General features: G+C 41.7%; 1 protein-coding gene across 15 annotated transcripts in view; it reads right to left on the bottom strand.

Moving 5' to 3' along the window:
* Positions 1-27782, bottom strand: part of Rbfox1 (RNA binding fox-1 homolog 1) — a 1689477-nt gene that overhangs the window by 108359 nt on the left and 1553336 nt on the right. For 13 of the 15 annotated variants that reach the window (XM_026780390.1, XM_026780381.1, XM_026780379.1 and 10 more), the window contains 4 exons: positions 19483-19626; positions 11960-12013; positions 4847-4939; positions 3069-3129 (listed from right to left, as the gene is read on the bottom strand). In XM_026780390.1, the coding sequence (XP_026636191.1) occupies positions 3069-3129; positions 4847-4939; positions 11960-12013; positions 19483-19626 (352 nt within the window). The remainder of the gene's footprint in view (positions 1-3068; positions 3130-4846; positions 4940-11959; positions 12014-19482; positions 19627-27782) is intronic. The other 2 variants (XM_026780380.1, XM_026780391.1) reach the window with 1 other exon arrangement.

Here is a 27782-nt window from a genome sequence, read left to right as displayed (position 1 = left end):
GAGCCATCCTCCCAGTCCTCATTCACAAACACTTTACCCACTGAGCCATCCTCCCAGTCCCAGTCTCCTGCTTCATTCTTTGGTGTTTCTTCCACCCGACCCTTTCACATCTTCACGGAGCACGCGAGCACACCTACAACTGTGCAGCACACACACAAACGCATACAAAGGCTATGCCATGAATTTTGAATGTACAGCATTTGCGTGGATGTGGTGTGAACACTTGCCAGTAGCAGAGTTATGAATTTTACCCAATAGAAAATCATCCTAAACATGTACTTCAGAGGTGTTGGGCACTCAGAGAAACTGCTTATCCAGTTCAAGGGCATGCTCCCCCAGTTGCTGAGGCTGGGAAAATTGGACAGCAGAATAAATTACCATTCTGCCCTTTCCATGTAACATTGAGGGTATATATCTGTTTAACAGCATTACTTTTCATGCAAGAACACCCTGACATAGTCAAATTGGTTGCCACTATCAGAAAAAAAAGAAAAACTATAAAATGCTAATGTGTTTGCAATAGCACAAAAATAGAAACAAAAATAATGAAATGTCAGTGAACGCTGAAGATCTGAATCAACCTGTGGAGTGCTATATAGCCACAAGAAAGAATTCTTTCCATTATTACAGATCAGCATCTAAAGATGTCCAAATTGTTCCATAAGCACTGATTAAAAGCTATGCATGTCATGATGCTATTTATGTCAGGAATATGTAGATCATACCATGAGCACTATACACACAGATCTATTGTATGTCTAGGTCTGAAAATGCCAAAGGAATTATAGACAACAGCCTATAAAATATAATATAATATAATATATATAATATAATATAATATAATATAATATAATATAATATAATATATAATAGTGGCCTCATCTGAGGAGAGGGGAAGTCAGCCCGGCAAGAGCACTCGCCAAACGTTTCTGCTTTGTTTCCTCCTTCGTTGTTTTCTGTTTTAAAATAAATCTATGCTTCACATATAATTAAAACTTATAAATAGAAATTCCATACATTTTCTTGTTGTGTAAAATAAAATTACGTTATTTTTTTAAAACCTGTAAATCAAAGAAAAGTATCTTTGTGTCTTGATATCCATCACCATTTTGGCAGAATTACTGCCATTGGTTAAAATCAGAGCGTGGGCCTGGGTTTCATTATCCACATTTTCTTTCTCATTATAATCCCATGATTACCTTTATACGGGTCATTTTAATGGTGTAATATTCTATCATGTTCTTATACTTTAACTTCCTGAATCACTTTTACTTACTTATTTTTTTATTTATTTAATATGTGTGTATGGCTATGATTGTTATGTCTGTGTACATACGTGCATGTTAGGAGGCCAGAGGTAGACTTTGCGTGTCCTGGTTAATAGTTCTGTGACATTTTTCTCTCCAAGACAGGGTCCCTCACTGAACCTATAGTTAGGTTTATGGACAGCCAGTGCTGTGATCCTTCTGCCCCCACTCCCCATGGAGTCGTCATTACTGGCAGCTCTGTAACCACATCTGGCTTTTATATGGGTACTAGGACCTGAACCCAGAGCTATTAGCTGCTGAATCACCTCTCCCATTAAAATAAAAACAGACTTCTCCCTCCCTATACCTTAATGGATGCTTACTTTGAGAAGGAGTAGTGACCAAATGTGGGGACATATTTAATAACTCTCATATAAACAGGAAGCCCCTTTTTCTGGTGATGCTGGGGATTGAACCCAGAGTCTCGTGCGAGCTAGGCAAGCACCTTACCCCTGGGCGACACCCACAGCTGCCTGTCAGTCACTGTTAATGACAAGTCCTGGGAAATGTTCCTGGTAACCTCAGAAATTCTTTGCCTTAGAGGAGTCTGGGGCACATATCCATAGACTCGCGTGGCCCCGTGGCGCTCGGGGATACGTGCTTGGGAAAGAAAGGCCCACTCAGCTACTTCCCTATGGAGCTCATCCATCAAAACGCTTTGACAACCAAGAAGTCTGAAAGCCAGAACCAAATTCTGTAACTACACTTCCGGAAATGACAAATTATTAAGGATATATGGCTTTAAAATTAATAAACAGAACTTTTATTCTCCTCTTAATTTGCTAGAATTACAGGAAACTAAACCATGTGAATCATAACTAATGTCAGTCCTGGGGACAGTTACTAGAGCAGCAGTTCTCAACCTTCCCAGGGCTGCGACCCTTTAATGCTATGGTGACCCCAACCATAAAATTACTTTTGAGGCTATTCCGTAGCTCTAATTTTGCTACTGTTATGACTAGCTATGCAAATACAGGATATCTGATATGTGACCCCGAGAGGGTCAAGATTAACAGGTTGGGAACCACTGCTCTAGAGAGCCAAGATGGCTGAACTGGAAAGCTGTATTCGCTCTGCTGTGAAAATCCTCTCTGAGGTTGCTCACTGTAGCCGGTCAGCAATGAAACAGTAGTCAGGTAGGGCCAATGTGGCACATGACACACATGAATTCATATCAGCTGCCCAAGACCTGCACAGTTAAAAGAAAATTCAGCATAGGTGGGAGGGAGGTTCTTGAGGCCCTACTCCTAGCTGAGGAGTTGTGGGCAGTTTGTGGCTGCCTGGCCTGGGAGGGCCACTCTTCTTTAAGAGTTTGACTCCAGTGGATCACCCCATGCAACGCTAATTAGAACCGTTAGGTTAACACAGATAAATAAGACATGAAGTTGCATGGGAGATATGATGGGGGTTCCTGGAAAGGACTGGAGGGGAATTAGGAGTGCACGTGATAAAGATACAATGTACACAGGTATAAAATGTTCAAAGAGCAAAATGAAAAAGAAACAGATTCCCTGGTTAAAAAACGCTGGAGTGTGCAGGACGGTGGTGGCGCACGCCTTTAATCCCAGCACTCGGGAGGCAGAGGCAGGCGGATCTCTGTGAGTTCAAGACCAGCCTGGTCTACAAGAGCTAGTTCCAGGACAGGCTCCAAAACCACAGAGAAACCCTGTCTCAAAAAAAACCACAAAAAAACCCCAAAAAACAAAAAACACTGGAGTGACGGGCAGAGAAGAGGTCTGTGGTAGGCAGGTGTCTACTTACCATTGGTGTAAGGGTTGACAGTCTTTTTATTAGTCATTACACGTGCTGTTGCGTTATTGACCTATACACATAGAAAACGCAAGTGAGTCTGGATGCCAAGGCCAGCCCATGATTCAATTAGTTGCATGCATTATGACTGTGATTACTTATTGAAATCAAAACCAAGAAACAAAAACTTAAAAAAAAACTACAATGCATTTTAATTTACAAATGGCAATAGGTGCATAACCCAAAAATCATACATTTTTATAATTACATTTACTTCATAACCAATTTAACTTACAAATCATTTCAATAAAGCAATGTCATCTCATTTAAAAGTTTAATAAAGAGACAGTAAAAGCAAATTAAAAGATACTGCATAATTGAAGATTAAAAAGCATGCGTGTGCTCCATGGTGACACAGAAACAAGAGATAGAGTTTTAAACAGAAAATAAAGTTAATATGAAAGGGGCATGCAGTGGAGAAAAGGGAGGAGACAAAGTACAGGGGACATAAATGTCAAAGAAAGGGACAGACAGGGTTAAGCCGTGTGCAACACTTTGGGAGGGGAACCATGGGGAAGCAACATCTAGCATTCAACACTTGGAACAAGAGCCTTGTACATCGCAAGAATTAACGAGTCATTCAAGCTTTAAGGTCACAGCTAACAAAAGGATAAAAGAGAGGGTGCATTGTGTAACACAATATGGAGTTAACAATCTGAGTAAGATGTGCACTGGTCATAACTCAGTCCAATCAGAGCCTCCCAGGCTAGCTTAGAACGTACACTCAATTACAGGCGTACCAAAGACCCAAAAAAATAGAGCATCAAGAAAACTTAATACAACAAGTCAAAAAAATCCACGTGGTAGAGAGATATGTATAGAGATATATCAGCACTAAATACGTGAAGCGGCAGATGGACTCCGTCACTTACCATTCACCACCATCGCCAGCATGGGTTTGTATACAGTTACCATGGTTACTGAGGGTTTGGTGAGGGGCCTAAGCGTTACCGTCGAGGGGGGAAAATAAAAAGGCAAAATATGCGACATCTTACTCCAAAGACTAAAGCATTTTTAACTGGTACTTTTTTTCTTTTTAAAGTTTTAACAAATATGACCCTTTGATTGTGTTGAAGAGGAACCCAGTGGTACAAAGGGCAGGAGCTGAATGTCAGAACACGGGGTCTACATTTCCAATCGACAGGGGCCATGGCTGAAATGGGAAATCCTGATTGCTAATTCAATGTCTATAGTCAGAGAATGCAAAAATTCAAGCTGGTTTTGGTTTCTAACTGCAGGATTTAATGACAAGTGCTCTCACTTGTTCTGTTTTAATATTTTGAATGTCATTGCTTGGAAATTTGGTCTAATTTGCAAACCACTGTGGATCCCTCTTCAACCCTAAAGTGGACTAAAGAAGAAACAAAACTTGATATCTATTTGGTTTGGTTTGAATACTGTCTCATCTTCCGAACCTATTGCACCCATTGTTCATAAAACATGGAAAATAAAGTAAAACAAACAGAACCTTTCATACTTATCTCCCTTTCAGCTCACTTTTTGCCATCTACTTTCCAGCAGTAATATAGCGAATAATCTAAAGTAAAATTTAACCAAAAGGTAAGGCCAGTTTTCCTTTTTATATCTAAATATATATAAATATAAGTATATATAAACAATGAGAAGGGAGGAGGGTCACACACGAGACACCAATGATGCACCTGGACAAATGAGCGTGAAGCAGACATTTAAAAAAAAAAAGAGGAAAAGGAAAATATTTTGACATGCACCTCGATTTTACGGCCCTCTACCACGGTACCGTGCAATTTCTCCCTCGCCCTGTCCGCATCCGCACTATTTTCGAAAGTTACGAAACCAAATCCCTGCATGCAGGAGGGAGAAGGAGAACAACATGCATATTATTATTTCAGTCAACGACCGCTTGGCAAAGTTCTCTCGCTTTCATTGCTATCTCTTGTCCTGGCTTCGGTTCTGTAACATGCAAATTAGAGAAATTATAAGAACACTACGATGTGCAGTCACTAAGCAACAAATGTGAACGAGTTTTTTTTTTTTTCCTGTCACCCGTTAGCTGGAACCCCTAAAGAATTCATAGATGGAAATGAAAACAAAAAACCAAACCAACAAACAAAAAAATACCTTTCTAAACATCACTACGGAAGAAAAGAAATCACACAAAAAGAAAATGAGATCAAAATAAATGTGCAGTGTCTTCACAGAGAATAAACGAAATAACGAGGAAAAAGAAAGGGAGCCAGTTTCTTGACGTGCAAATTAAAAAATCAAACAAAATAAAACGTGTGCATGGGAATTCAACAGTGAACGCTCAGGTCCTGTCACATTGCCTACGGAGTCATGCTGCGTGGATTTAAGAACCGTTCTTCTTCATGCAAGTTAAGGTTATTTGAGTCTGTCAACTGTACAGCCTTTGCTTCTCAAAAAATAAAAGTAACAAGCCTAAAAAAAGGAAAGACCTTTTTTATATACATAATAAATCTTGAACTTGTGGTTCTAATAAACAAAAGAAAAATCACATGAAATGAATAGAAATCAACCTTTGTTGGTTAACAATGTAGATAATCAAGTCCTCTTCTGCATTTGTTCTTTGCCCTCCCCCTCCCCAAATAACAAAAGACTTTGGAGCCTGACTTTTTAAGTTATGCTATTAACCAGAAAACAAACTTCTAAGGCACTAGGCTAGCATTCATTTTTGCTGTATCAACAGGTACCAAAGTAAAGACATTTCCCGAATGGGGAATCTGTGCAGCAGGCTGAACCCATCCTCTTGACTGATGATAAGCAACAAACGTTCCCTTTGTTTCATCACAAATACAGTTTTTACTTTTGATATTTCGATCTCTAGCACCAACCCCACTAATCCATATTATTAAAAATCCACCTTCGTTCTTCACTGACATGGTTTCTATGGTGAGTATAGAAAATCTGACATACTACTTCTAAAATCCTTAAGCCTATTTGTACATTTTGTTTATAAATATATACACCAACCTTTGGAATACTACAGGTACATTAGCTCCACATTGGTGTGAGTGGGGAACAACTCTGCGCTGTGTGGGCACTATCAATTTGCACAGAATAAACCTCACACACAGTGAAAACAGTTGCTTGACCCTCATGCATGGCATTCAGCTTTACAAAGAAAATGTACAATAATTATGCATTCTGAGTGGTGATAGTCATAGGATGTTAGCCCTATACTGGCACCTATGATGACTTCATGACTGAGGGATATTTGGAGAAGAGTTGCTGGGTACACTAGCTAGGACACACTATAAAGCTACTCTGTCTGTGGAGGGGATGAGCTATGAGTATATCAAGCTGCTGGGAGGTGGATGTTTGTCCATGTCACAAACAAAAAAAGATCAGATGGATTTACTTTGATGGAATGACTTTACAATGCGTTTTCCAGAGTGAGGATTCATAAGTAGGGCATGCCTGAGTGATCCAATTAATATATAGTGACATATTCCACAAAAGCTTTGTACCTGTTGCCTACCTAATCTGGGTGCTCAAAAATACTTGCTAATAGTATTCTAGTTTTGGTGAGAAAGGAACAAAAATGTTCTTTGATAGCAAAGGACAGAATCTGAGGGGATGGGCTGCTCCATTTGACAACTCTATCTTCCAGCCTGTGGTCCCCAAATTCAGTTGTACAGCAGGTTACATATTTTAATTCCTGGGCCTCATTTTGGTTTTGCCACATGAGAAACCCTGAGTGGAGGCTAGACATCCGTTTGCCTCCTAAAGCTACCTACATGACTCCATGGCTGGATTTTCCTGATTTTTCTCTTTATTACACACCCATAAAAAGAACATTTCATGTGCTAGAATAAGAAGAACTTTGCAGCACTGCCTCGAAAACGTCACCAGTGGGGCTGCATGAGTTTATGACTTTCTCATTTCGTGCATAAGTGTAGGGAGCATAGCAAAGATCATAAGCCCAAGACGGCTCAGTCAGGTTCCTTTTCTCCTGTAGGCCCAAGTTTATGAGCATCCGAGTCAGACAACTAGGGATCATTAAGAGAAATAAGGGATTTAGAGTCTCACACCAGACAAGAAAAGACAATCTTGTTTCTGCCTTATGGATAGAGAGAAGGGTGGTGTCTTTTTTTGTTTTTTCAGGACAGGTTTTTCTCTGTATAATAGCCCTAACTGTCCTGGCACTCACTCTGTAGACCAGACTGGCCTCGAACTCACAGAGATCCACCTGCCTCTGCTTCCTAAGTGGTGAGATTAAAGGCAAGCACCAATACTGCCCAGTGGATGATATCATTTTAATTGGCATAAAAGGACTCCATTACCAAAGCACTGCAAAGAACACAGTGTAAACACTGTCCAAGGAAACTTGTTCTATAGTTCATCTGACCCATGGCAACCCCCCTGGCTTAAATTCATGTTATACACATGAAGAGGAGCTAAAGATGGAGATAGAAGTACTCTTGCCATTCTAGAAAACGTGCAGACTGAGGAAGGAAAGACCCCTGGATGGTTCCGATTCCAAGGAATGACTTGTTGAGACTTGTGAAGGTTAGGTTAAAAGCTGACCTTGTCCTACAAATGACGCCCTAAGTATCTTGCAGGCTTGAATAATTATACCTCTGTCCAGCACTAAAATGATACATCTTGCTTGGGTCAGAAAATGATCAGAAGTCCCATCTGGATTGGAGATGTGGCCCCTGGTCCTTTCAGCTGTCAGGTGCTCTGTCCCTAAAGCCCTGGGTCCTGGTGTCTCTGAAAGTAGCAGCCAAGATGTTGTGGTTGTTTCTATTGGCCTGCCCCATGGTCAAGATTTCATATCAAGGAAACAGCACCATGCCACCCTTAAAAATATGAACTTTTTTTGGTCTTTGTATTGGAATGAATTAAACACCTTTGGTTTGAAGAGTTAGGGGCGAGATGAAATAGCGATGTGGAATAATGAAGAGTGTTAAGAAAAGAGGCCATGCAGAGTTAGGCAGAGCAGTGCAGGCCTATCATCCCAGACAGCTTCTAGACTGGGGTAGGAGAGTCACAAGTTCAAGGTCTGCCTGAGCGACTCAGGGAGACCCTGCCTCAGACCAAAATAAAGAGGGCCTTGGGGTGTAGTTCAATGACAGGATGCTTGCCCAGTATGTCTTACGTTTGATTGCTAGAACTTCAGAATTAAGAAGAAAAAGAATAAATGCAAAGAAAGAAGAAAGGGATAGAAGGAGGGAAAAGGGAATGAAAGGAAGTAAAGAAATGAAAAGAGGACAGAAAGGAGAAAGGAGGAATGATGTAGGGGAGAGGAAATGAGGTGGCGTGGAGTTCAGATTGTCATCAACATCCTTCCACTGAGAAACACACCTTCTCAGGTCTACCTGGACAGGAGCTCAGAGAAGAGACAAGAGGGCTCCTGGAGGAGGGGTCTGTGCTACTCAGATGGGCATGGAGCACTTGCGACCTAAAGTGGAGTCCTACAACATGGTTTGCTGATCTAAAAGCCTTTCTTAAATTTGCACAGTTCTGTTTTCTGCTCACTTCCCCTTCCTAGTAATAGTGCGTGCTTTTAGGTGGTGTATTTTCTTTGGGGCAGTCTTGTAAACACTCTTTTTTTTAAATCTTAATTCAAGATTCCAAAGCTCCCTGGAAGGTGGAATGAATACACTCAATTCGACATGATAATTCACGTTCTCCTGTCTCCAATATAGAGAACTCATGCTTAGTTGGAATGGCCATAGAAAATTAATTTTCTTGATGACTAAGTGTCTGATATTTGATCCCTACAGTGACTTCTGCAAAGACACCCCCTTCTTCTTTGTGAAATATTTTCTTTTTCTGTTCTTCCTTCCCTTACTCCTTCCCTCCCTTCCTCCCTCCCTTACTCATTCACCCTCAGCTTAGTTACTTCTCTCAGAAAGGCTCCTTACCTTCAGCTACATGTTTAGAGTTTCAACAACCCCTGTAGTCATGGCAAAATGCAGCACCTTTTATGATAGTTGTTCATGACTGGTCTTCCCTGACACTTAAGAAAAGCTAAGGGCTAGAAGCAAGTCTATCTTGCTCAAGAATCGTTCACCTGAAGAGGAACTAGTGAACAGATACATATGAGTGCATGCATATATACTAATTCAAAGGCCAGGTTGCATATTTCTTAGGTATAATAAAGAATAGCTAAATCTGACAGTATCCCCCAAAACAAAGCATCTCAGAAGCAAAAGAATTATTTTAAATCTCTTTTAAGAATAACTGAATTGTGCAGTTCATTACCACCCCCCACACTGCATGTAGTCCTGTTTTGTGATCAAGACTATCCTTCCTTTTGAAGATGTGCTTTTCCTATAGTATCTAGATATACATAAAATAGTCAGCCTATATGTTTCCAGAACACTACAGATACTTACTGTCTCTGCATGGTGGTATACACACACACACACACACACACACACACACACACACACACACACACTCATATGTAGAGTCATCCTCTCTCAACTTTGAGTCATCTGCCTCGGGGAGTGTCCTATGGAGAATAAGGGACCAAGAGAAGAGTTCCTGTTTTATGGGGGCCCCTGGTTTCCTGGTCAACTGAGGCAGTAACTGATAGAAATGAGGTCCTAACAATGGTTCCATTTCTTGACGGCAAGGATGGAAATGCTCCTCTAAATAAGGCCCCTTCTCACCCACACAGGATGCCACCTAGCCTTTTGTAAGATGCTCCAGGTAGCATTCCCAATTAGTTGGTTTCAGGGACATTCCCATGATGTGGCACCAGCCAGCAGACACACCTGCAAGGCAGAGAACTCCAACCCACAGAGACAAGAAGGCAACTTTGGATGTCTCCTAATCAAAAAAGGGAAAAAAAAGAACAAAGAAAGAAAAACAAAACAGTCCAACAAAGTTCCGACTGCAGATGCTGAAATGGAAATACTCTTTCCCTGAAGCCACCAGGGACGGGCTAATCAAGGAGAAGATGGGAAAATTTCTAAAAATAGTACACCATTGTACTTTGAAAATAGCCAACAATACTGTAGTGCTGTCCCTAAATATCTCTAGAAAGAAATGAAACAGCTTTCTTCGATTGACAAATATCTTTCTAAACAAAATGTAAATTAAGCAGAAATTTAAAACAAGCCTCAGTCAACAAGGGAAAAAAAGAGTCCCAGAACACAATGAGAAGATAAAGAGTTCAGAACCAGGGCAGAGTCGGGACACATTCTATGTTATCTTCACCAGTTTTGCCAGGAATGCACCAGGCCCAAGCAAGAAGGTTTAGTCTTGAGAATATCTTTCTCTTAGTGAATCTTACTCTACAGGTAGAAAAATAATTACTTCAATGGTTTCCATATAAGATACAGCTCACTACTTCCTCTCATCCCAATTCAGAGGTTAGAATATAAGAATGACTGAAAAAAAATTGCTAAATCTGACAAAGAATGACCAGGTCCCTGAATGGGCAGAAATACAAACTTATAATGGATTGACTCTCCACTCATCTGGCAGGTTACAATATCATTTCTAATGTAAAGCAAGTCCTGGAATTTGTTCCCTCAATTTGGATAACACTGCCCTCCTCAGTCAACATTAAGTCTATTTAGGATGGGGTGGGTGGAGGGCAGATGCCGTAAGGAATAATAAAGCACAAGGTTTTCTTCCTAGTGTGGTTACTGTGCCATGTGACACAAACCCAGTGAAGCTTAGGGGCCCTCCTGGTTGCCTATTGTCCTGCGTTGCCACAGAAGGCCACCTAGCATCTCTCTGTGTTTGATAGCAGTATTGCCAATGTTCTTTTTCTGAGGCTAAGAATAGATGGGAGATAAAGGTTGACTGTAGGTGTGTTATAGTCTGAACTATTCAGAGCTGTGCTTCATCTGGCTTCTAGGACCACTCTATCCTCACCCAACACCATTCTCTGTGACTACACAGGGAATGCTGGAATGTCTTATGAATCTGTTTCCTACGAGGAGTGTTTGAGTGAGGCTCTTGAAACTTCTCAGGGTACATGAAGACAATATGTGGGGTTTATGACAACAATAGAGACAGTGTCGAACACTTGTGGGCAAAGGCTGGTCTACATTCATGGGAGAGTGTGGCCTTTGGGGAAAAGAAAGACACAAGCGAAGGTATGAATTGCTGGGACCAGCCAGCGTTAGAATTTCTGATTTGGATGTCTGGGCTGGAAATGGTGGGCATGTATCTTTAATAAGCTCCTGGAAGCTGCTGATACTACAGATTTGGGACCACATTTTCATAGCCATGGATAGAGAGCACACATTGGATGGATTGGATGTATACATCTCCTGTGAAAGGTACTGGAACCTTCTCTCAGAGTCTTCTACATATACTTGTCAGCTCCAGGAGAAAACAGTTTAATCATTGGTTTCCTAGCAAGGAAACAATCTCAAAGCAGGAGCATACTACAAAATTAGGATTGTAATATACTAATGAATAAAATTATATTCAAAAGGTTGGTGTATATGAGATTTTTCTCCTCTGCAACCCAGGAAAAGAACTGCACTTTATTAATACAGAGTAATTACATATTTACCTGCTCATGAGACTATCAACTCACTTTTTAATATAAAGAACATAATTATCACTGAAAAACAAAAAATGTAGCAACATCATTATTTTTTAAGCATGGGTAATTTTCCTCTGGAAACTTAAGATATAGAGTTATATCTTTCTCTATATTTAAACCAGCAATTAAAGTTTAACCCATATATATTTTAAATTGAAGCCAATGCATTTCCCACCATTAAAGAAGTGGGAGATGGTCTCTGAAGCAATGTCTACCAGTGCATCTCTGAGGATACAGACTCAATCAGTGCAGTTATTTCCCCTTTCCCTAACAGATGGGTCACAATGAGCTAAGAAATTCCAAACTGAATCAAGTTGCTTACCTTCGAGCCTCGCTCATTAAAAATAATTTCAACATCTAATATTTTACCAAATTGCTGCAAAGAAACAGAAATATATCATGAGCAAAAAGAGAAATCAGATAAATTATACAATATACACTAGCAATTACTCCTCAACTCAGAGAGCCTTCCCTGAGTTAAGAGTATATGCATTTTTATGTTGTTCTGTTACTGTCACATGCTTGAAATAAGGAAATGCGGGCGTATTTATTATCTTTAATTTATGGCATTTTCTAACAAGTGAGGTATACAATAAGGGCCCAGGACAAAATAATAACCAAGAGGTTAATTCTCTCTCTCTCTCCTCTCTCTCTCTCTCTCTCTCTCTCTCTCTCTCTCTCTCTCTGTGTGTGTGTGTTTGTGTGTGTGTGTGTCTTCCCAGGCACTGAGCAGCAGATACTAAAAATGGCTAGTCATCCCCTACACAACATTTTCACCAGTTACTGGGATAAACACCCCAAAGGAGCTGAGATTTTGATAATAAAATACCCAACTAGAATGTGATGTTAAAGGTTTGCAACTCTGAGCTCATAGCAAATCCAGGAGCGTCCAGACCATGTGAGAAAAGTGAAAACACAAGGGGGGGGGGGCCCTGTGTCCCAGGTGCATCATAACTAGACATCTGCAGAGTCGGCATGGATCCGGGATAATGCCAGCACCCACCCCAGATGACAGTGTGTACTCTTAAACAAACACAGTTTACACCCCTAACATGAGCTGGCTCTATAAAATGTCCAGAAACAAAGTTTCAGTTATCAAGTAACTAGACAGGCACATAAAAGGCAAATGACCATTGACATTTAAATTTCAGGCTTTATAGAATAAGTAACATTTGTAACATATAATTTTATATTACATATAAGCAATATGTCCCACATACTATTTAGGATATAAGATAAGATACTTGCTGTTTATATACAATTCAAATATAACTACTGTGTCGTGTGTGTGTGTGTGTGTGTGTGTGTGTGTGTGTGTGTGTGTGACAAAATGTTAAATTTGGCAATCTGGATGAGTGCTGATCATCACGCAGCTCTTGACTAGGGCATCTGAAAGCATGAGCATCTAATAGCCCAGTTCTCTCTAACTTAAGGTTCTTGTGCTTCCTAGATGTCATAGAAAATGGAACGAGTGTTTCAAGCATATAAGTTGTTCCCCAGAATGCTGGTGGGGAAGAATAAGATGGGGATTTTGCCACAGTGCAGAATGGAAGTCAAACATCCATAAGCCAGAGGAATGCATTCCTGCAGGTCTTCCTTCCTTCCTTCCTTCCTTCCTTCCTTCCTTCCTTCCTTCCTTCCCTCCTTTCTGTTCTTTATTTTCCCCAGCATATTTCCCTATTGAGTATTTGGAATACACCCCGATCATACTTGTTTCTCATTCCTCCTAGGTCCGCCCTTCCACCCTTGTGCCTCTCCCCCAAAAGAAAAGAATATATCAAGGTCAGTTCGTGCTGCCCAAACACTCATTGGAGAATGGTCAAATCTCAGTGGCCAGGCCCTTAAGGATAACTGAGGTTTCCCCAACATCCCCACCAGAAGCCCTCAACTGTGAAGAACTCCAGTTCAGCACCTTTCTGTTTTCACTTGGTGGTTTCTGCCATGCCTGCCTGCCTGTGCATGCTGGATATTCACTGCTACCTTGTTATTTCAGGAGAATCCATGTTGTTCTTTCATCCTTGGATGGGAGTGTTAATCAAAGCTATATAGCAAAACATATCAGGGTTGGGATAAGGATGAGGTCAGGATCAAAGGGGGACAAAGAATAATAATTCTGAGAAGCTGAACAGTCCCCCTGACCAACCCGTCCGGGTCTATGAACTGCAAGTAACTTGGAGAGTCAATGGAAAGAGATGTCTGCTAGTACTCAAGAAAATAACTATTATTTTAAATACTCAAGAAAATAACTATTATTTTTTTAAAAAATTCACATTTATTTAATGTGTTTGTGTGTGCACAAAGGCATGTATGTGAAGGTCAGAGGACTAGGAGTTGAACTTAGTGTGTTGAGTTTGGCAGCAAGGACCTTATCTCCTGAATCATCTTGCCTGCTCTTTAGAACATTTTTGTGTCAATTTTTAGGGTAGAGAAAAAAAACTCATTAAAAACAGACAAAGAAAACTTTCCAATGTGACAAATGAAGAATTGGCCATTGAGAGGTGAACCTAGATCCATAGTAAAGAATCTGCCACCGTGTAAGCACTTCAAAAGAACAACGGCTGCAGAATATTCCATCCCCACAGATGCTTTCCTATTTATTTCAGGCATCAGAGCCGCAAAGCACATATATTTATGGAAAAAGAAGGCTGAAAAAGACATCTTCCGACACCATGAAGCAAATGTCACCCATGGAACACTCCCTAAGCAGTCAACACAAAAACGCTTCCCTTCAAGCAGGAACTGGATGAGACGAACTGATAGGAAAGCCGTCCTAGCATGTGTCATTCCCTAACTGAAGCAGTGACACCATATGCCCTGGAATGATCTCCAGTGTTTGCTTCTTTGGCAGGTGGCACTGTGTGGATGAATCTGGAAGCCAGTGAAACGAGCCATAGGAAGAATGCTGAAGCAAGCCCGTTTTCCAAGACAGTTGTGCACTATATTTATAGTATCAGCGGTTTAATTGAGAAGTTTGGTACTAATGATGCCAACACAGCTGGCATATCTTCAATTTAAATAGACACGACTCGTTTGCAGACATAACCAGCATTTGTTTGCTCAATGACAATGTTCATGAGCACTGAGAGGCAACTTGGGCCCACATGAGGGACCTCAAAGGTTGTGTCAAGACCCGAATCTGGATGGCGATGTGCCTGTGCCTGAGCAAGAAAGTACTGAGCAGCTTTAGACATCCTTAGACCAAATAATACTTCACAGAAAAACTGTAAAGGATGCTCAGCAGCTGCAGCATAAACCTGGAAGTAAAGTTAGTTCAGCGTGAGCACAGAGACTGAAGATGGGCTTCATGCTGGAGCTTCGTTTTAATTTTTTTCTTTTATTTTTGAGATTATAATTTACTTACATTTCCCCTTTCCATTTCTTTCTTTCAAATATGTCATATACCTTTCCCTACTTTTCAAATTCATATCTCTCTCCTTTTACTGTTATTGCATGCATAAATGAATGTCTATACATACATATTTCTAAATATAACCTAGTGAGTTCCTATTGTGCTGTTTGTATGTTTTCGGGACTGACCATTTGGCACTGGGCAGCCAATTGGTATGCTCATTCCTGGAATTGTTATTAAGGTGGTTGCAGTGCATAAAGAGAAGGCACTGTGATGTCCTCAGAATGAATTTACTATGCCTAACGCCCTGGTTTATGGAGTGCTGTACTAACATGAAAGAGCATGGGAGTCTATCAGCACCGCACCCACTGAAAGGATTCATCCAAGTGTCTTTTTCACGAGTAAAAAGTCATGTGCTTTGTCTTTATGACTAAAGACAGACTTTAAAGGATGTTTTTCTATCTGATATGTCTTTATTTATTATGTGTATATATACATTTGTGCTCTGTGCATGTGCAGATGCATGTGTGTGCAGGTTCCGTGCATGTGTGCATGCATGTGGAGTCTAGGCAACAACCTCAGGTGTCCTTCCTCAAGCAACATCATTTTGTTTTCTGAGACAGGGTCTCCCGTTGACTTGATGGTTGCCAAGTTGTCTGGGCTGCGAGGCCGGCCAGCCTAGGAGACTCCTGTCACCTTTCCAGTGTTGGGATTATAAGCATGGGCCAACAATTCTAGATATTTTTCACATGGGCACTGAGGATGAACGCTGGCCTACGTGTCTGTATCTCAATCACTTTATGACTGAGGCATCCCTCCAGCTCCTGGAGTACCTTGATTTTGATAACAAAACCTCGAGGCTGGGGCATCAAGGGCATGCTACAAACTGCAGACTGTGGACTGATCACACTGTTTCTAAAGTCAAACAATTCTGAGGTGCCTTGTGTTGTACCAGGGGCCTGGATGCATCATAGTCCACTCTCATTTCTAATCCAGAAATACTTAAATTTTAAACATTAACTTACATTACATATTTTTCTTTTAAGAGCCACACATTGTAATTAATTTGGTTGTAATCCAGAGTTCTTTCATGAGAGCAAGAATTCAAGTGTAGAACTTTGATATGAAAATACTGGTGTCTCTAATCATGACTGCCTATGAGCCACAATTATAAACTTGGCAGATAAAGATGACACAACCTTCTCCTAAATCAAGGCAGTAAACTCCCCAACTGCTTGCCAGAAGATATGTGAAATAAAATATACTTACTAAACACTCTCTAAGATGAGCAAGAAAAAGCTCAAATACATTGTTCCATGCTTGCATCCCCACCATTTTGGAAAACAAAGCCAGGGGATTGAGAGTTTGGGGTGAACCTGTGCTACTCAGCAAATTTGAAGCCAGTTTTGAGTTGCATGGCGAGAGTTTGTCTTGAAAACCAACAAAATAAAACAGAGCAAATGAAAATTCAAATATGAGGGGATGTGAGCGTAAGTGCTGTCCACAGTGCCCCTGGCAGACCTCAAGAGGCACACAGTCTGTGCTGAGATGAGTAACTTTTCAGTTCCCCTACTGAAACATCTGGAATAAGTGCTCCTAACAACTGCACTAGCCCCATTCACTCACAGAGTTGTGAACGATTTAAAAGGACTCTAGCTACTGCTTTGACTATTGTAACGTGCACTGCTCTCCCAAGGAATGAATACACCACCTTCAAAGACAGCATGCAAAGAAATGGAATGTAAAGCCCAAATTGATGTCGATTTGGAAGAAGTGCCCCCTGACAAAGATGCAAGTGGAGAATGGGAAACACACAGTGGAGAGAGGCAACCATAATGCCCATCTCTCTGGAAAGGTACAGAAAGCACACATTAAAATATACCACGAGCTGCCTCTTGGCACCATTAGGCAAGTAGCTGCTGTGCAAAGCATGGGGAAAGTTTCGGCACTTGGAGAAGTGCGGAACTGCCAAGTTCTAGGCAATTTGGAAAATGATGGTACTTTGTGTTGTGTTATGTTCTTGACATTGAGATTTCTGTGCCTCGGTTGAACAATAGAGTCAAAGGAGGCAGGAGGCACAGAGATCTTTGTGGTTTACTCTGTAACAGTCCTCATTTAACCCCTACCCAGCTAGGGGACAGAAGACAGAAGCAGAAGAGACTGCAGCAAAGAAAGATACTGTCTCATGGTCCAAGACCTCGTGGTGGCTAACTGAGTCTAAAACATGGCTGCTTACAGGAAAAGATCTCAAAGAGGAAACTGTGTTGAATCCCCTAAACTTCACCGTGGGGAGCCAAGCAGAAAGTTCCAGATGCCTCTCAGTATGGTTCATGCTGATAAATGTATCATATAATAGAATGGCTTTGTGACCACCAGTGTTCATCTTAGGAAAATGCCATTTCTTTAAAATAGCAGTTGTAAAAACCAAAGAGGATTCCCAAGACAGTACAAGTGGTCCATGAATCCATATGGTCCAATAATTTTTATAGATGAAATCCACACCACACAAAATCCACAGAAACTCTTTAACATAGACACAGATGTTGTTTGTGATAAGTAGAATTAATTTCAGTGTTCGTGAACGTATACTGCGTTCCCTTAACTGACAGATGCTACGGGTCTATCTATCATCACATCAAATCAACATCTTGTTAGCTAGCTGTGTGAAAATTCTGTCTCAAAAGGAAAAACAAAACCAGTGTTTCTGAAACAAATAGATTTCTATCTGAGTTTAATATCAGGTAGCATGACAAATGACAAGTTCTTTCTCTGGGCCATCTGCCCTAACCCTAAAGGACCGAGAGATTCAGACATTAACATACACATCTCATCTGTGTGACTTCCAGCTGTGAGTATTTTGACTACTTCTCTGACTTAGCCCATAGCCTCAGGTAAAGTTCAAGATAATCAAAAAGTCCAGGGAAGAAAATAGACCCTTAAGGGTGAGAAGCTGGGGTTGCCTGACTTGCATGTCACCATAAAAGAGTGTGAGAATGGTCATTAAGAGACTTCAGCTCAAAGCCAACATCCCGGTGACACTTGATGAGTAGAGACAGACCGAATAGCAAGACATCCCCTGGCTTGACATGGCAAAGAGAATAGAACTCCTCCAGCTACCCATCAGTCAAGCTGAGTCCCACTGCTTTGCACACACTTAACCTCGACTCTCACTTCGAATGCTCTGCACTTTTCAAAGTCATCTTTGACCTGAGAGTGCCCGAGGGTATCTTCGTTCTGCAAGAGTTAGAGGGCTTAACTCAAGGTTATTACCAAATGAGGGAGCGATAAAAGTGCAAGAGTTGACCTTTCCCTCTGAAATGTCAGGTTTCAAGCCTGGGTATCTAAAGTATTAGGATGCCTGCTCTGCTTTTGTGTCACACGCATACTTGATAAGCATCGTGTGTTAGGGAAATAAAAGGTGCAAGCTCACCCCCGCCCCGAGATCACGGAACCCCCGAGTAATGAACCAGGGCTTCATCTTCATGCTGAGAATAAGACGAGCTTGGCTCACAGTGAGGCATCTGACCTGGCCTCTTCTCGCTGCTGTTGTGATATTTGCAGCTCGCCACAGACTCTTAGAGGAGTCTCCAAGCAGCCCACCTTTGTTCGGAGTCAAATGTTAAGGATGTAGTTCTTTGGTCTAATGCACACATGCTTGCTGCCACTCCTGGGGTGTCAAGGATATACAGAGGAACTACATCCCAGAACACAAAACATTATCTGAGCTTCATCAAAGCTATCCTGTGTCACAGCTGAGACCAACTAAATGGTAAAGCCCTCCCGTCCCTGGGTAGATTCTTCAAACATCTTCAAGAGAAATAATCAGGGTCCTAGTGACCTGGGAGAAAGCAAAACCATCCTTTATCTCCTCAGGGTGAGTTGGCTTCTGACTGGCTCTGTTTCACCATGATGCCTAGGCCACACTGCCCTTTATCATCCTTGGTAGCATGATAAACACCCTTGAACCCTCATCCAGGAAATTGTATACTACAAGAATCAAATCAGATTTAGAAACTGGTAGTTTTTGTTGTTGTTGGTGGTGGTGGTGGTGGCAGATTTTGAAGAACTAGCCATTCCCTGCAGCTGCAGTGCACGGTGCCTGGGGAAAGATGGGGATAGAGTCACTCACAGGTCATGGTCATCCTTTTAGGTAAGCAGGCAAGGGCTTCAACACGTGTTTTAGTTATAACGTGAGGTCCTGGGCTGCTGGATTTGTGATCATCAATGGACCTTATCATCAGTGGTTTATAGAGGCAACTCTTTTCTGCTTGCTTTTGAAGTTACTTATTAGAAAATGGCCAACTGGCAAAGCACAACTCCCCTACACACAACTAAAACAAGTAAGTGGCTCCTGCCATCCCTAAGGGACTCTAGCCACTATAGACCCAGGTATCAGATACTAAAATGCCTTTATCCCACAAGAATATTCCATCTTAGAATGATGAGTTCACGGAACTCCCAAAAAGAGGGAAACTGAGGACAAAGGTAGTACTTACACCAAACATTTGTCGGAGGTCTGGATCCCGGAACCGGAAGGGGATGTTGGACACATGCAGCCGCTTGGGCTGGGACTTGTTTTCTGTGGTTTCCGAAGGTTGTGTCTGGGGCTGGCCGTCGGTCGGTGCTGCATCATCTGTCTGCTAGAGGAACAAAAGGAAAGCAAAGAACCTGTAAGTTCCCTGTCCCAATGCCCCCCTCCCCGTTCCCCTGTGTGCAGTACGGTACCAGACAAAACTTCGAGGCTGTTTGCTTTTATATTTAACAGCAAAGAGTATATTTTGAGCATCCACTGAGTGTCCAGCCACAGATCTGAGATTCCATAGCAATCAAAGCAATCAAAAGTCTCTGCAATATAACTCTCACAGTGGGAAGGCATAATAAAACAACTCATAAGTAAATGTAAAGTTGGGAGGGAGGAGACCAACAATGTGGAAAAAAATAAAGGGAACAGAGGCTAGGAGGGGCTTGGGGCTCAGGGTAATAGCGCAAACTTCATCAGAAAGGGAGTAAAATCATTAAAAATAAGAATATGCATCCCTTAATGCTGTTTGAATTCTTATGCTATTCATATATAAGCACTGAGGCTGTACAGATAAAATATTAATAAATGTCAAAAATTTTCAAAGGCCCTTTGGTGATTTGTCATTCATCCAGAGAAGCAGATGATGGACTCAACTTTTTCTTAGGATGTTAACTTAGCTCCTTCATTGTGCAAATCTATGTGGTCTATTGCCAGGGACCCCATTAGATCATTTAAATTTCAAGTAAATGGCTTTGCTTGCATTTGTTGCATTTGAAATGCTCAACAGCCGCACATAGATAGTACCTATGTTGGAAAAGGCAGAAACAGAATGTTCCCATCTGTACGAAAGCTCTGCTGGGCGATGCTGGTGTAGATAACATAAGGTCATTAGCCCAGCCCATTATTTCTTATTTTCCTCCACAGAGGAATAATTAGGATGCCACATTATTACTCTGCTACTTACAATATGGGCAAGAATTAAGAGAAAAGTCACATTAACTGTTGCAGTTGTGGACAGACACCCTGTTTTTCTGAACTTTCTCTGCAATTAGCATATTATGCCTGTAGGTGGAAGTAGAGCTGTCCACTTAAGATACATACTTCTTTGAGATTACTGTTGTAGGGTCTTTGCCAAAGCTGAAATTTGTGAGCGAAGACTCATCCTCCTCTATTTATAAGCAATTTAGAAGCCTATAACTAGGACATGCAGCCAGGTGTAAAATAATAGCGCTTAGAGGCAACAATCTTACATGGTGAAATGTAACAGAAACACCCAAACAACAGGAGCACAATTAGCAATTTTCCCAGCGTCTCCGGTGCACTAGGGTATTTTATTTGTGTCCTCCTTCACACACTCTGAATTACATGTTGACATCAGGAGCTCCTGGTGCCTTGCGCACAATTCATCTACAGTGATTTGGTATCAGAAGGCCTACCAGATGACTTTGCCAACTTTCAAGTGTGGCCCTGAAAACCACGATATTTTGTCAAAAATGTGAAGAGGGAGATACTCTAGGAAGAGGGGTAAAACCAAAACCATTTACAAGCAGTGGCTCTTTGTGGGTGTGTGACCTTTAGCCCCCGGACATCCCAAGGCACACCAACTCTGGCTTGCAGAGAAAGGTACTAGGAGAGGCTTAGGGGCCAGATTCTGTGCCAAGGGACTGCCCAGCATGTGCAATGACAGAATGATGTAAAGGGGGAGCCCTCCATTCTGGGGAGGCTACCTGGAGTCACACAGAATACATGGGAATGAGCAAGAGAGAAGAGTTCAGAGGTAGGTAAAGGTTGTAGACCCAAGAGTCCTGCACACAAACACAAGTGGCTGTCATAAGCCACTTCAGGTTGACAGCAGAAGTGAGCTGTGACCAGCATGCTCTATGAATGGTCACTGACTCTTAGTGTATGGCTGATGCAGTGACAGACTGAAAGGGTGAAAGATTAGTGCACTACTAATCAATGAATAACAAATAAATGAGTAGATACCATGTTTGTCAGCTTGGAGCGCTAGTTAATGAATAGCAATGTAAGCTAGGGAGGAGGCTCACTATCCAAAGATGAAGACTTGAGTTTGCTGCTCCAGAACCTACATAAAACTGGACTCAGTGATGCATTCCTGGAAGCTCAGAGGTTGTTGTCATGTAAACACAGCAATGATGGGAGCCAGTCTCCAACAGGAAAGAGACACAAACTAACAACTAAAGCTGATCTCTGGCCTCCACATACACATCAACACACACACACAAGAGAGAGAAAGAGAGAGAGAGAGAGAGAGAGAGAGAGAGAGAGAGAGAGAGAGAGAATCATTCTGTAACCCTGAGACCCACATAGATCAGGAACCATGTTTTTCTGTTTTGTAACAGCACATTGGGTTCCACATGAGTGACAAAGACATTACTTTTAAATCATGATATTACTACTTTGCCAAGAGGAAGGAGGTTTCGGTGTCTTACCACAAGACCCTAAGTTGGCATAAGCAATGGCTAAGACCTTAAGTTTCCAGCCCATTTTCTCCACTGTATTAGAAATTGCTATGTGAATAAAAATTAAAATGACTTTCCCTTCCTCCCAAGAAAGGACTTAGACTTGGATTTGTGCACAATTGCTGAATGGCTCAGTTTAATAAACCTAATTAGGAATTACAGAGATTATGATTAAACATATTAAATGATTAATAGCATTATGCTGCTCATGTAAAAATTAAAATTAATCATCTCTAGTCAAACAGGACTTTGGAGAAATCTTTGTGGTGTTTCCTTTGATAAAAACATACAATGCTCGATTAATCATTTTGTGTTGTACACATTTATACAAATACCCATAAATTATTACATAGGGATACCTATGGCTAAAAGTTTTTACTGAAAATATGTAAAATAAAAAATAAATCCAAATTGTTTTCAAGCAAAAAAAGGTTTGCAAGGGGGAGTAAAAAGGGGTGTTATCCTCTATAAAGTGATAAAGAACAACCAAAAGATCATTTCAAGCTGAGTGGGCCTATGTCCGATGGGACTCATTGTGCTACAACCAGGGTTATGGAATAACTCCGTCCAGTGTGCAATCCCACTGCTACCAACAGCTAATCCAGCACAGGGCACCTACAGTTTGCTCATCTGTGACAAGTCAATAAATGACCTATGGCCTATAGGCTTAGAACAAGGACCAAAATAATAGGGGCAGGTACAAGAGACAGTAACCTCAGAACAAGGAGCCCCTCATCTTTTATACTGCAACTAGAGTACTTGTTACTTTTAAGACCAAAAATGGACTTTTCCTATGTAGTTCTCTTGAACTGTTCAAGGAAAATATCTCTGGAACAAATCTGTGCTTTTCTGTGTCCATTGGGGTTTAGAGCTGGCATAATGTCTACCTGCATTTGATACAGGCTTGGTGAGTAACCCTTGGCACTGTGGGAGTGCACAGCACCTGTAAAAGCTGACAGCTCCTGCAAGGAAATGAGGTCACTACGGGGACTGGACCTTAACCTGCTCTTCTTTTGCTTCAGTATCCTGTTATCTCCAAATGAATGACCCTCTATACATTTCCCCAAAGTCCTGCGCTCTAATAACTACAGGCTGAAAGTTCTGAAACCACAAACAAGATACACCTCCCCACTGTTGAAGCTGTCATTCTCACATAGCATCAGGAGGCTGACCAAGACATCTCCAGTTTGTCTCTGGTCAGATTATCACAAGTTTAATGGCTTAAAATAATAGAATATTCTCAAGCCATAGTAATGAGGATAGAAATTCAAAACCAAGGTGTTCATAGGACCAAACTTCTTCTTTCTTTTCCTCTCCCAGCTTCTGTGTCTGGGTAGCTGTTGGTTTGGGGATCTGTGACCTTCATCTGTTTCTGCGTTCACATGGCCATGTTCCCTGCATTCCCCCCTCAGGTCTACTCCAGCTGACTCTTCTGACAAAGACACTTGTCGTTAGGGTTAGAAACCATGCTACGCAAGGATGACTTGAGATCATTACTGTCTCACATCTGCAAAGACACTTTTCTCCAGAGAAGGCCTCAACTACTCAGTTGACAGAGCTTACAACATCCCGTGTGTTTGGAGGCTGCCATTCAACTATGACAGGTCCCTCATAAACACAAACTGGAAGAGCATATTCAATTAGTGGCTGTTTTCCAGGAATGGCTATGTTATTTCTTAGGACTATCTCTGGACACTTGGACACTCGCAGAAGAGATAGCCTCTAACAAGAGCCAACAGAAAAGACAATGTTCTAGCCTGAGCAGAGATGAGACAGGTACCTTCCATTGACCAGGCCAGGCTGGCTACCTCCCCTTATGTTCTTGGTTATAGATAGAGATGCTTGTCCCCTCTGCCAGGGTGGCAAGCCCTATGTCAGTTTATAGAAAGTCATCGACACTCTACAGTTCAGTCTGAAAATAAATAAAATGGTAATTACTCCCCTGTTGTGGATTTTTCTGAATAAGTCGGTTATTGCTAGGCCTTCACTTAGCAAGCCTCATGTCACTCATGATCTTGTGTCACTCATGATGGCCACCATCAGCGCTCACCTCAGTTCTGCTCCCAGCTTCTCTGGACCATGGACATGTACAGCTCTGAGATCAAACATCCTTCTGCCCACACAGGAAGATTCACGGACCCTCTGAATTGGAGATCCATTAACTCCAAGAGGCAGGTTGCTCAGAAGCGCTTGGCAGAATTTCTGAACAAGTACGTTAAGACTCACCATGCCCGGTTCCATGTTGGCCCACTGCTGAACACCCCTTTCAGGAGGCAGGCTGTGGGCTAAAGAATCTTTCTTAATAAACAAACTCCCCAGGTATTGGCACAGGTTATAAATGTTAAGAAAACACCACTGGCACTTTAATCTCCTGAAGATCACTTAGTGTTTCCACAAAGACCTTAATAAAGAACCGTGGGGCTCCCTCCGCTGTAATCGTTCCTAATTCAATGAATAGCTCTGAGCAACCCACGGTTAATCCTAGTGAAATTGGATTTTGATATTGACCAATCCAGGGATGACTGTTGGAGAGAATACACATAGAAATGGGCTCCTTGCAAAGTCTGTCCCTGCCCCAGTGTTCTTTCAGGTTACTTAGATACTGTAGAGTCAACTGGCACCCCCAATGGGTACTAAGTAACTGGGTGTAGAAGCATTGGGTAGGGGCTGTTTATGGCTAGCTCTGAGTTAAAAACCTCATCTATCATGAACTGAGTACACCCTACTGAACCTTAGATTCCCCAGATACGGACGAGCCCAGGAGACTTTGTGGCTCATGAGTGCTGCAGATGAGTTAAATTGAAGGATGCCTGAGCAAAGCATGGTAGAAGTAAACCCTACAAGAGAAATCAGTATTCAGAGAGAAACTGGAGCTCTTTGCTGCAGCAGCCAGCCAAGGAGAAGGAATGGGCAACAATTAGAAAAAAAGCAAGAACCAAGCTATATTTGGTGGGAATTAAAAATACATGTATGCATAACCCAGTACTAGATATAGCTCAAGGGTGCTGAGGAAGCACACTTGGGTTGCCCTGAACAAAAAAATAAAATAAAATAAAATGTGGGCAGCAGATGTAATTTTATAATGTCTGGAAGTCACATGTTTTTAAGAGTGAAATGCAATATGAAATCAATCTTAAGCATACATTCATTTTAACTATTTAAAGCATAGTATTGTGATACATCATCAGTGCAAAGGGCAATTAAAGTATTTTTTCTGCACTAAGTTTTTGACATTTACCGTACACTTTGTGCTTCTGGGTCCTAATCTCAGGAGGGTACATTGATTTCTTATTAGAAATCTTTGATCAATATTTAAGCTTCAAAAAATGATAGTTGAATATCCATTTTTTTCACTTACAGTTCAAAAGTCCCAAATGACTGAATCGAGGGTCAGTACTTCCATTTAAGATAAAGTTTAATTAAATTAAAAATCTGTCCCATCAGTTTTAATAGGGCACTTTCAGATGCTCAAAGGTAACATGAAGATCCCTTAATGATGTTTCTAATCCCTTAGAACCTGTGAAAAAGTTGCTTTATAGGACAAAGAAGTGGGAAGGATGTGGACAGAATTGAAGTCACTGATGACCTCACCATGAATTAGGTCATTCAAGAGTTCATGGGGAGGCTACTGTGAACACCAAGACCTTCCAAAAATCTTTAGAAGTAGAAGAGAAAACAGCTAGTGACACTTGACAGGATGTGAGAAGCCCACCTGCCATTTCCGGCCTGGGATGAGATGACCGAGGAAGGACAGAAGCCCAAGAATTAAGGAACTGGAAAATATAAAGGTTCAAGAAAGAAAGGCCATCTTTATGGCTGGAGTTTGTTCCTTTACCTGGTGATGCCTAAGCTGGGCTTCAGATACCCAGGGGCTGTTACATTACATGTGGGTATTGGATCCAGTGTTTGCTGCAGAGAGAGAGCGAGCTTAAAAACATCATCGTCTACATGAGAAATCACAGGTATACAACATGTCCAACATTCCAGAGATCACATCAGTTTGCACTTTTGTCATTGTGCAGGAGATAGTAAGAATGAAGACAGGGATTCAAGGGAGACAAGCAGAGAATGGATGAAGAGAGAGGAATATAGAGGTAGGTATGGATTCCCTTCAGAGTTTGAGCCGTGTTCTCAAAGGGGGTCACTTAGCACTGTAGAGTCAACAGATCTGCCATCTTTTAAAGAACAAGCATTGAAAATAACACCCATCTCACACACAGCTTGCGTCTCCAGAGCCTCTGTTGTCGGTGGCTCTTGCTGGGATCATGACTGCTATTATTTGTTACTATTTCTGCCATCACCTAAATATATGTTTCTTAACCCACTTCTGTGTTCCTGGACACACTGAGGCTAGATACCCTTTGCATAGGGTGTAAGTGTTGGGTGTGTGTGTGTGGGGGGGGATGCATGTATGTATCCCAATATCTGTACAAAATCTCAGGAAGTTTCCAAGCTTCCTGGGGGATACATAGATGCCACGTCTAAAAGCGACAAAGGGCAGCCAAAAGCAAAAAAGGGCAGCCACTTGCTTTTGCCATGCCCCAGATGAAGGCAAATGGTTGCTGACTGTCAGTGACTTCAACTGCTACCATTCAGTGCTAGTTTATAAGAAAACACAGAAATGGGAAAGAGACTGAGGGATTTGAAAACTCTGCTCAGATACCATGAGCTGAGAAGATGAAGCTCAGAGAAGTGAAGTTGGCTGTACAAAGATACATAGCTAGAACCCAGGAGGATTTTGGGCTCCACATACTGGCTTGTTTTCAGCCTGTCACAGCCTCTCAAGGGGAAGGCAAAGATGCTGCGGAAAGTCTGAGAGCAGGACAGAACACATGTACAAAGTACATGCAAAGGAGTAAAGATTCCACTGCAGTTTCTGTGCCGGAGCTCAGTGCTGCGGGCAGGACGAGATCTGTGCTAACCCAGCTGCTACCAAGCCAACGCGTCCAGGCTCCTTCAGATACCTCCTGTGCATCTCTCAAGGCTTCTCTTAGGCTCTTATTAGTCATAATTATTTTTAGTTTACCCTAAAAAAACTTTCCATTTTTTTTTCACTTTTAAAGATGCATTGTTTATTCATGTGTTTGTGAGCGAGTCTACATGTGTGAATGTACCCATGCATACAGGTGCATGAGGGGCCAGAGGAAGGTGCCAGATCCCCTGAGACTGGAATTAGGGGGCAGCTGTGAGCTGTCTGCTGTAGATGCTGGAAACCAATCCCTAGTCTTCTGAAAGAGCTGTAAGAGTTCTTAATTGCCAAGTCATCTCTTTGGGTCCCAGGCTTGAGCTTAACTATGACACTATCCTGGTGTGATATCCTGAATCTTCAAAGTAACGTAGCTTTCATACACACCCCTGGCACATAGTAGGCCTTCATATGGCTTCCCTGAGTCATTCTAGTCTATCCCTTTAGGTCAACCTATCGTCTATGTACATGTTTCCTGAGTTCTGCCTTCAGGGCTTGGCCAGGAACAGCAAATGGTTTCTCTTCCACCAGACTGGCGAACACACAGCATCTTTCCGCTCTGGCCAGTTCCTCCCTTCTCTGTGTAACACTCTTCGCACTGATAAGTAAGAACTCTACTTCTGAAGAGTCTACTGCTTTTCACCGTCTACCAGTCAAGTTGTTTATTAGAGGTGAAGAAACTTGTGAGAGTCTTGCAGGCTTGATTTGATTAGGTTGACAATATTATCTGAGCAATGGTTGAGGGCCCAATGTGCTGAATTTTGTACCAAATTGATTTGTGTAACAAACACTTGCTTTGTCTCTTCTAGTGGCCTGAATAGTGGG

Source organism: Microtus ochrogaster, chromosome 7, assembly GCF_000317375.1.
Source record: "Microtus ochrogaster isolate Prairie Vole_2 chromosome 7, MicOch1.0, whole genome shotgun sequence".
In the NCBI taxonomy this organism is placed as follows: domain Eukaryota; kingdom Metazoa; phylum Chordata; class Mammalia; order Rodentia; family Cricetidae; genus Microtus; species Microtus ochrogaster.
Note: the sequence above shows the minus strand (reverse complement) of the source record. Positions and strands in the feature narration are given on the sequence as shown.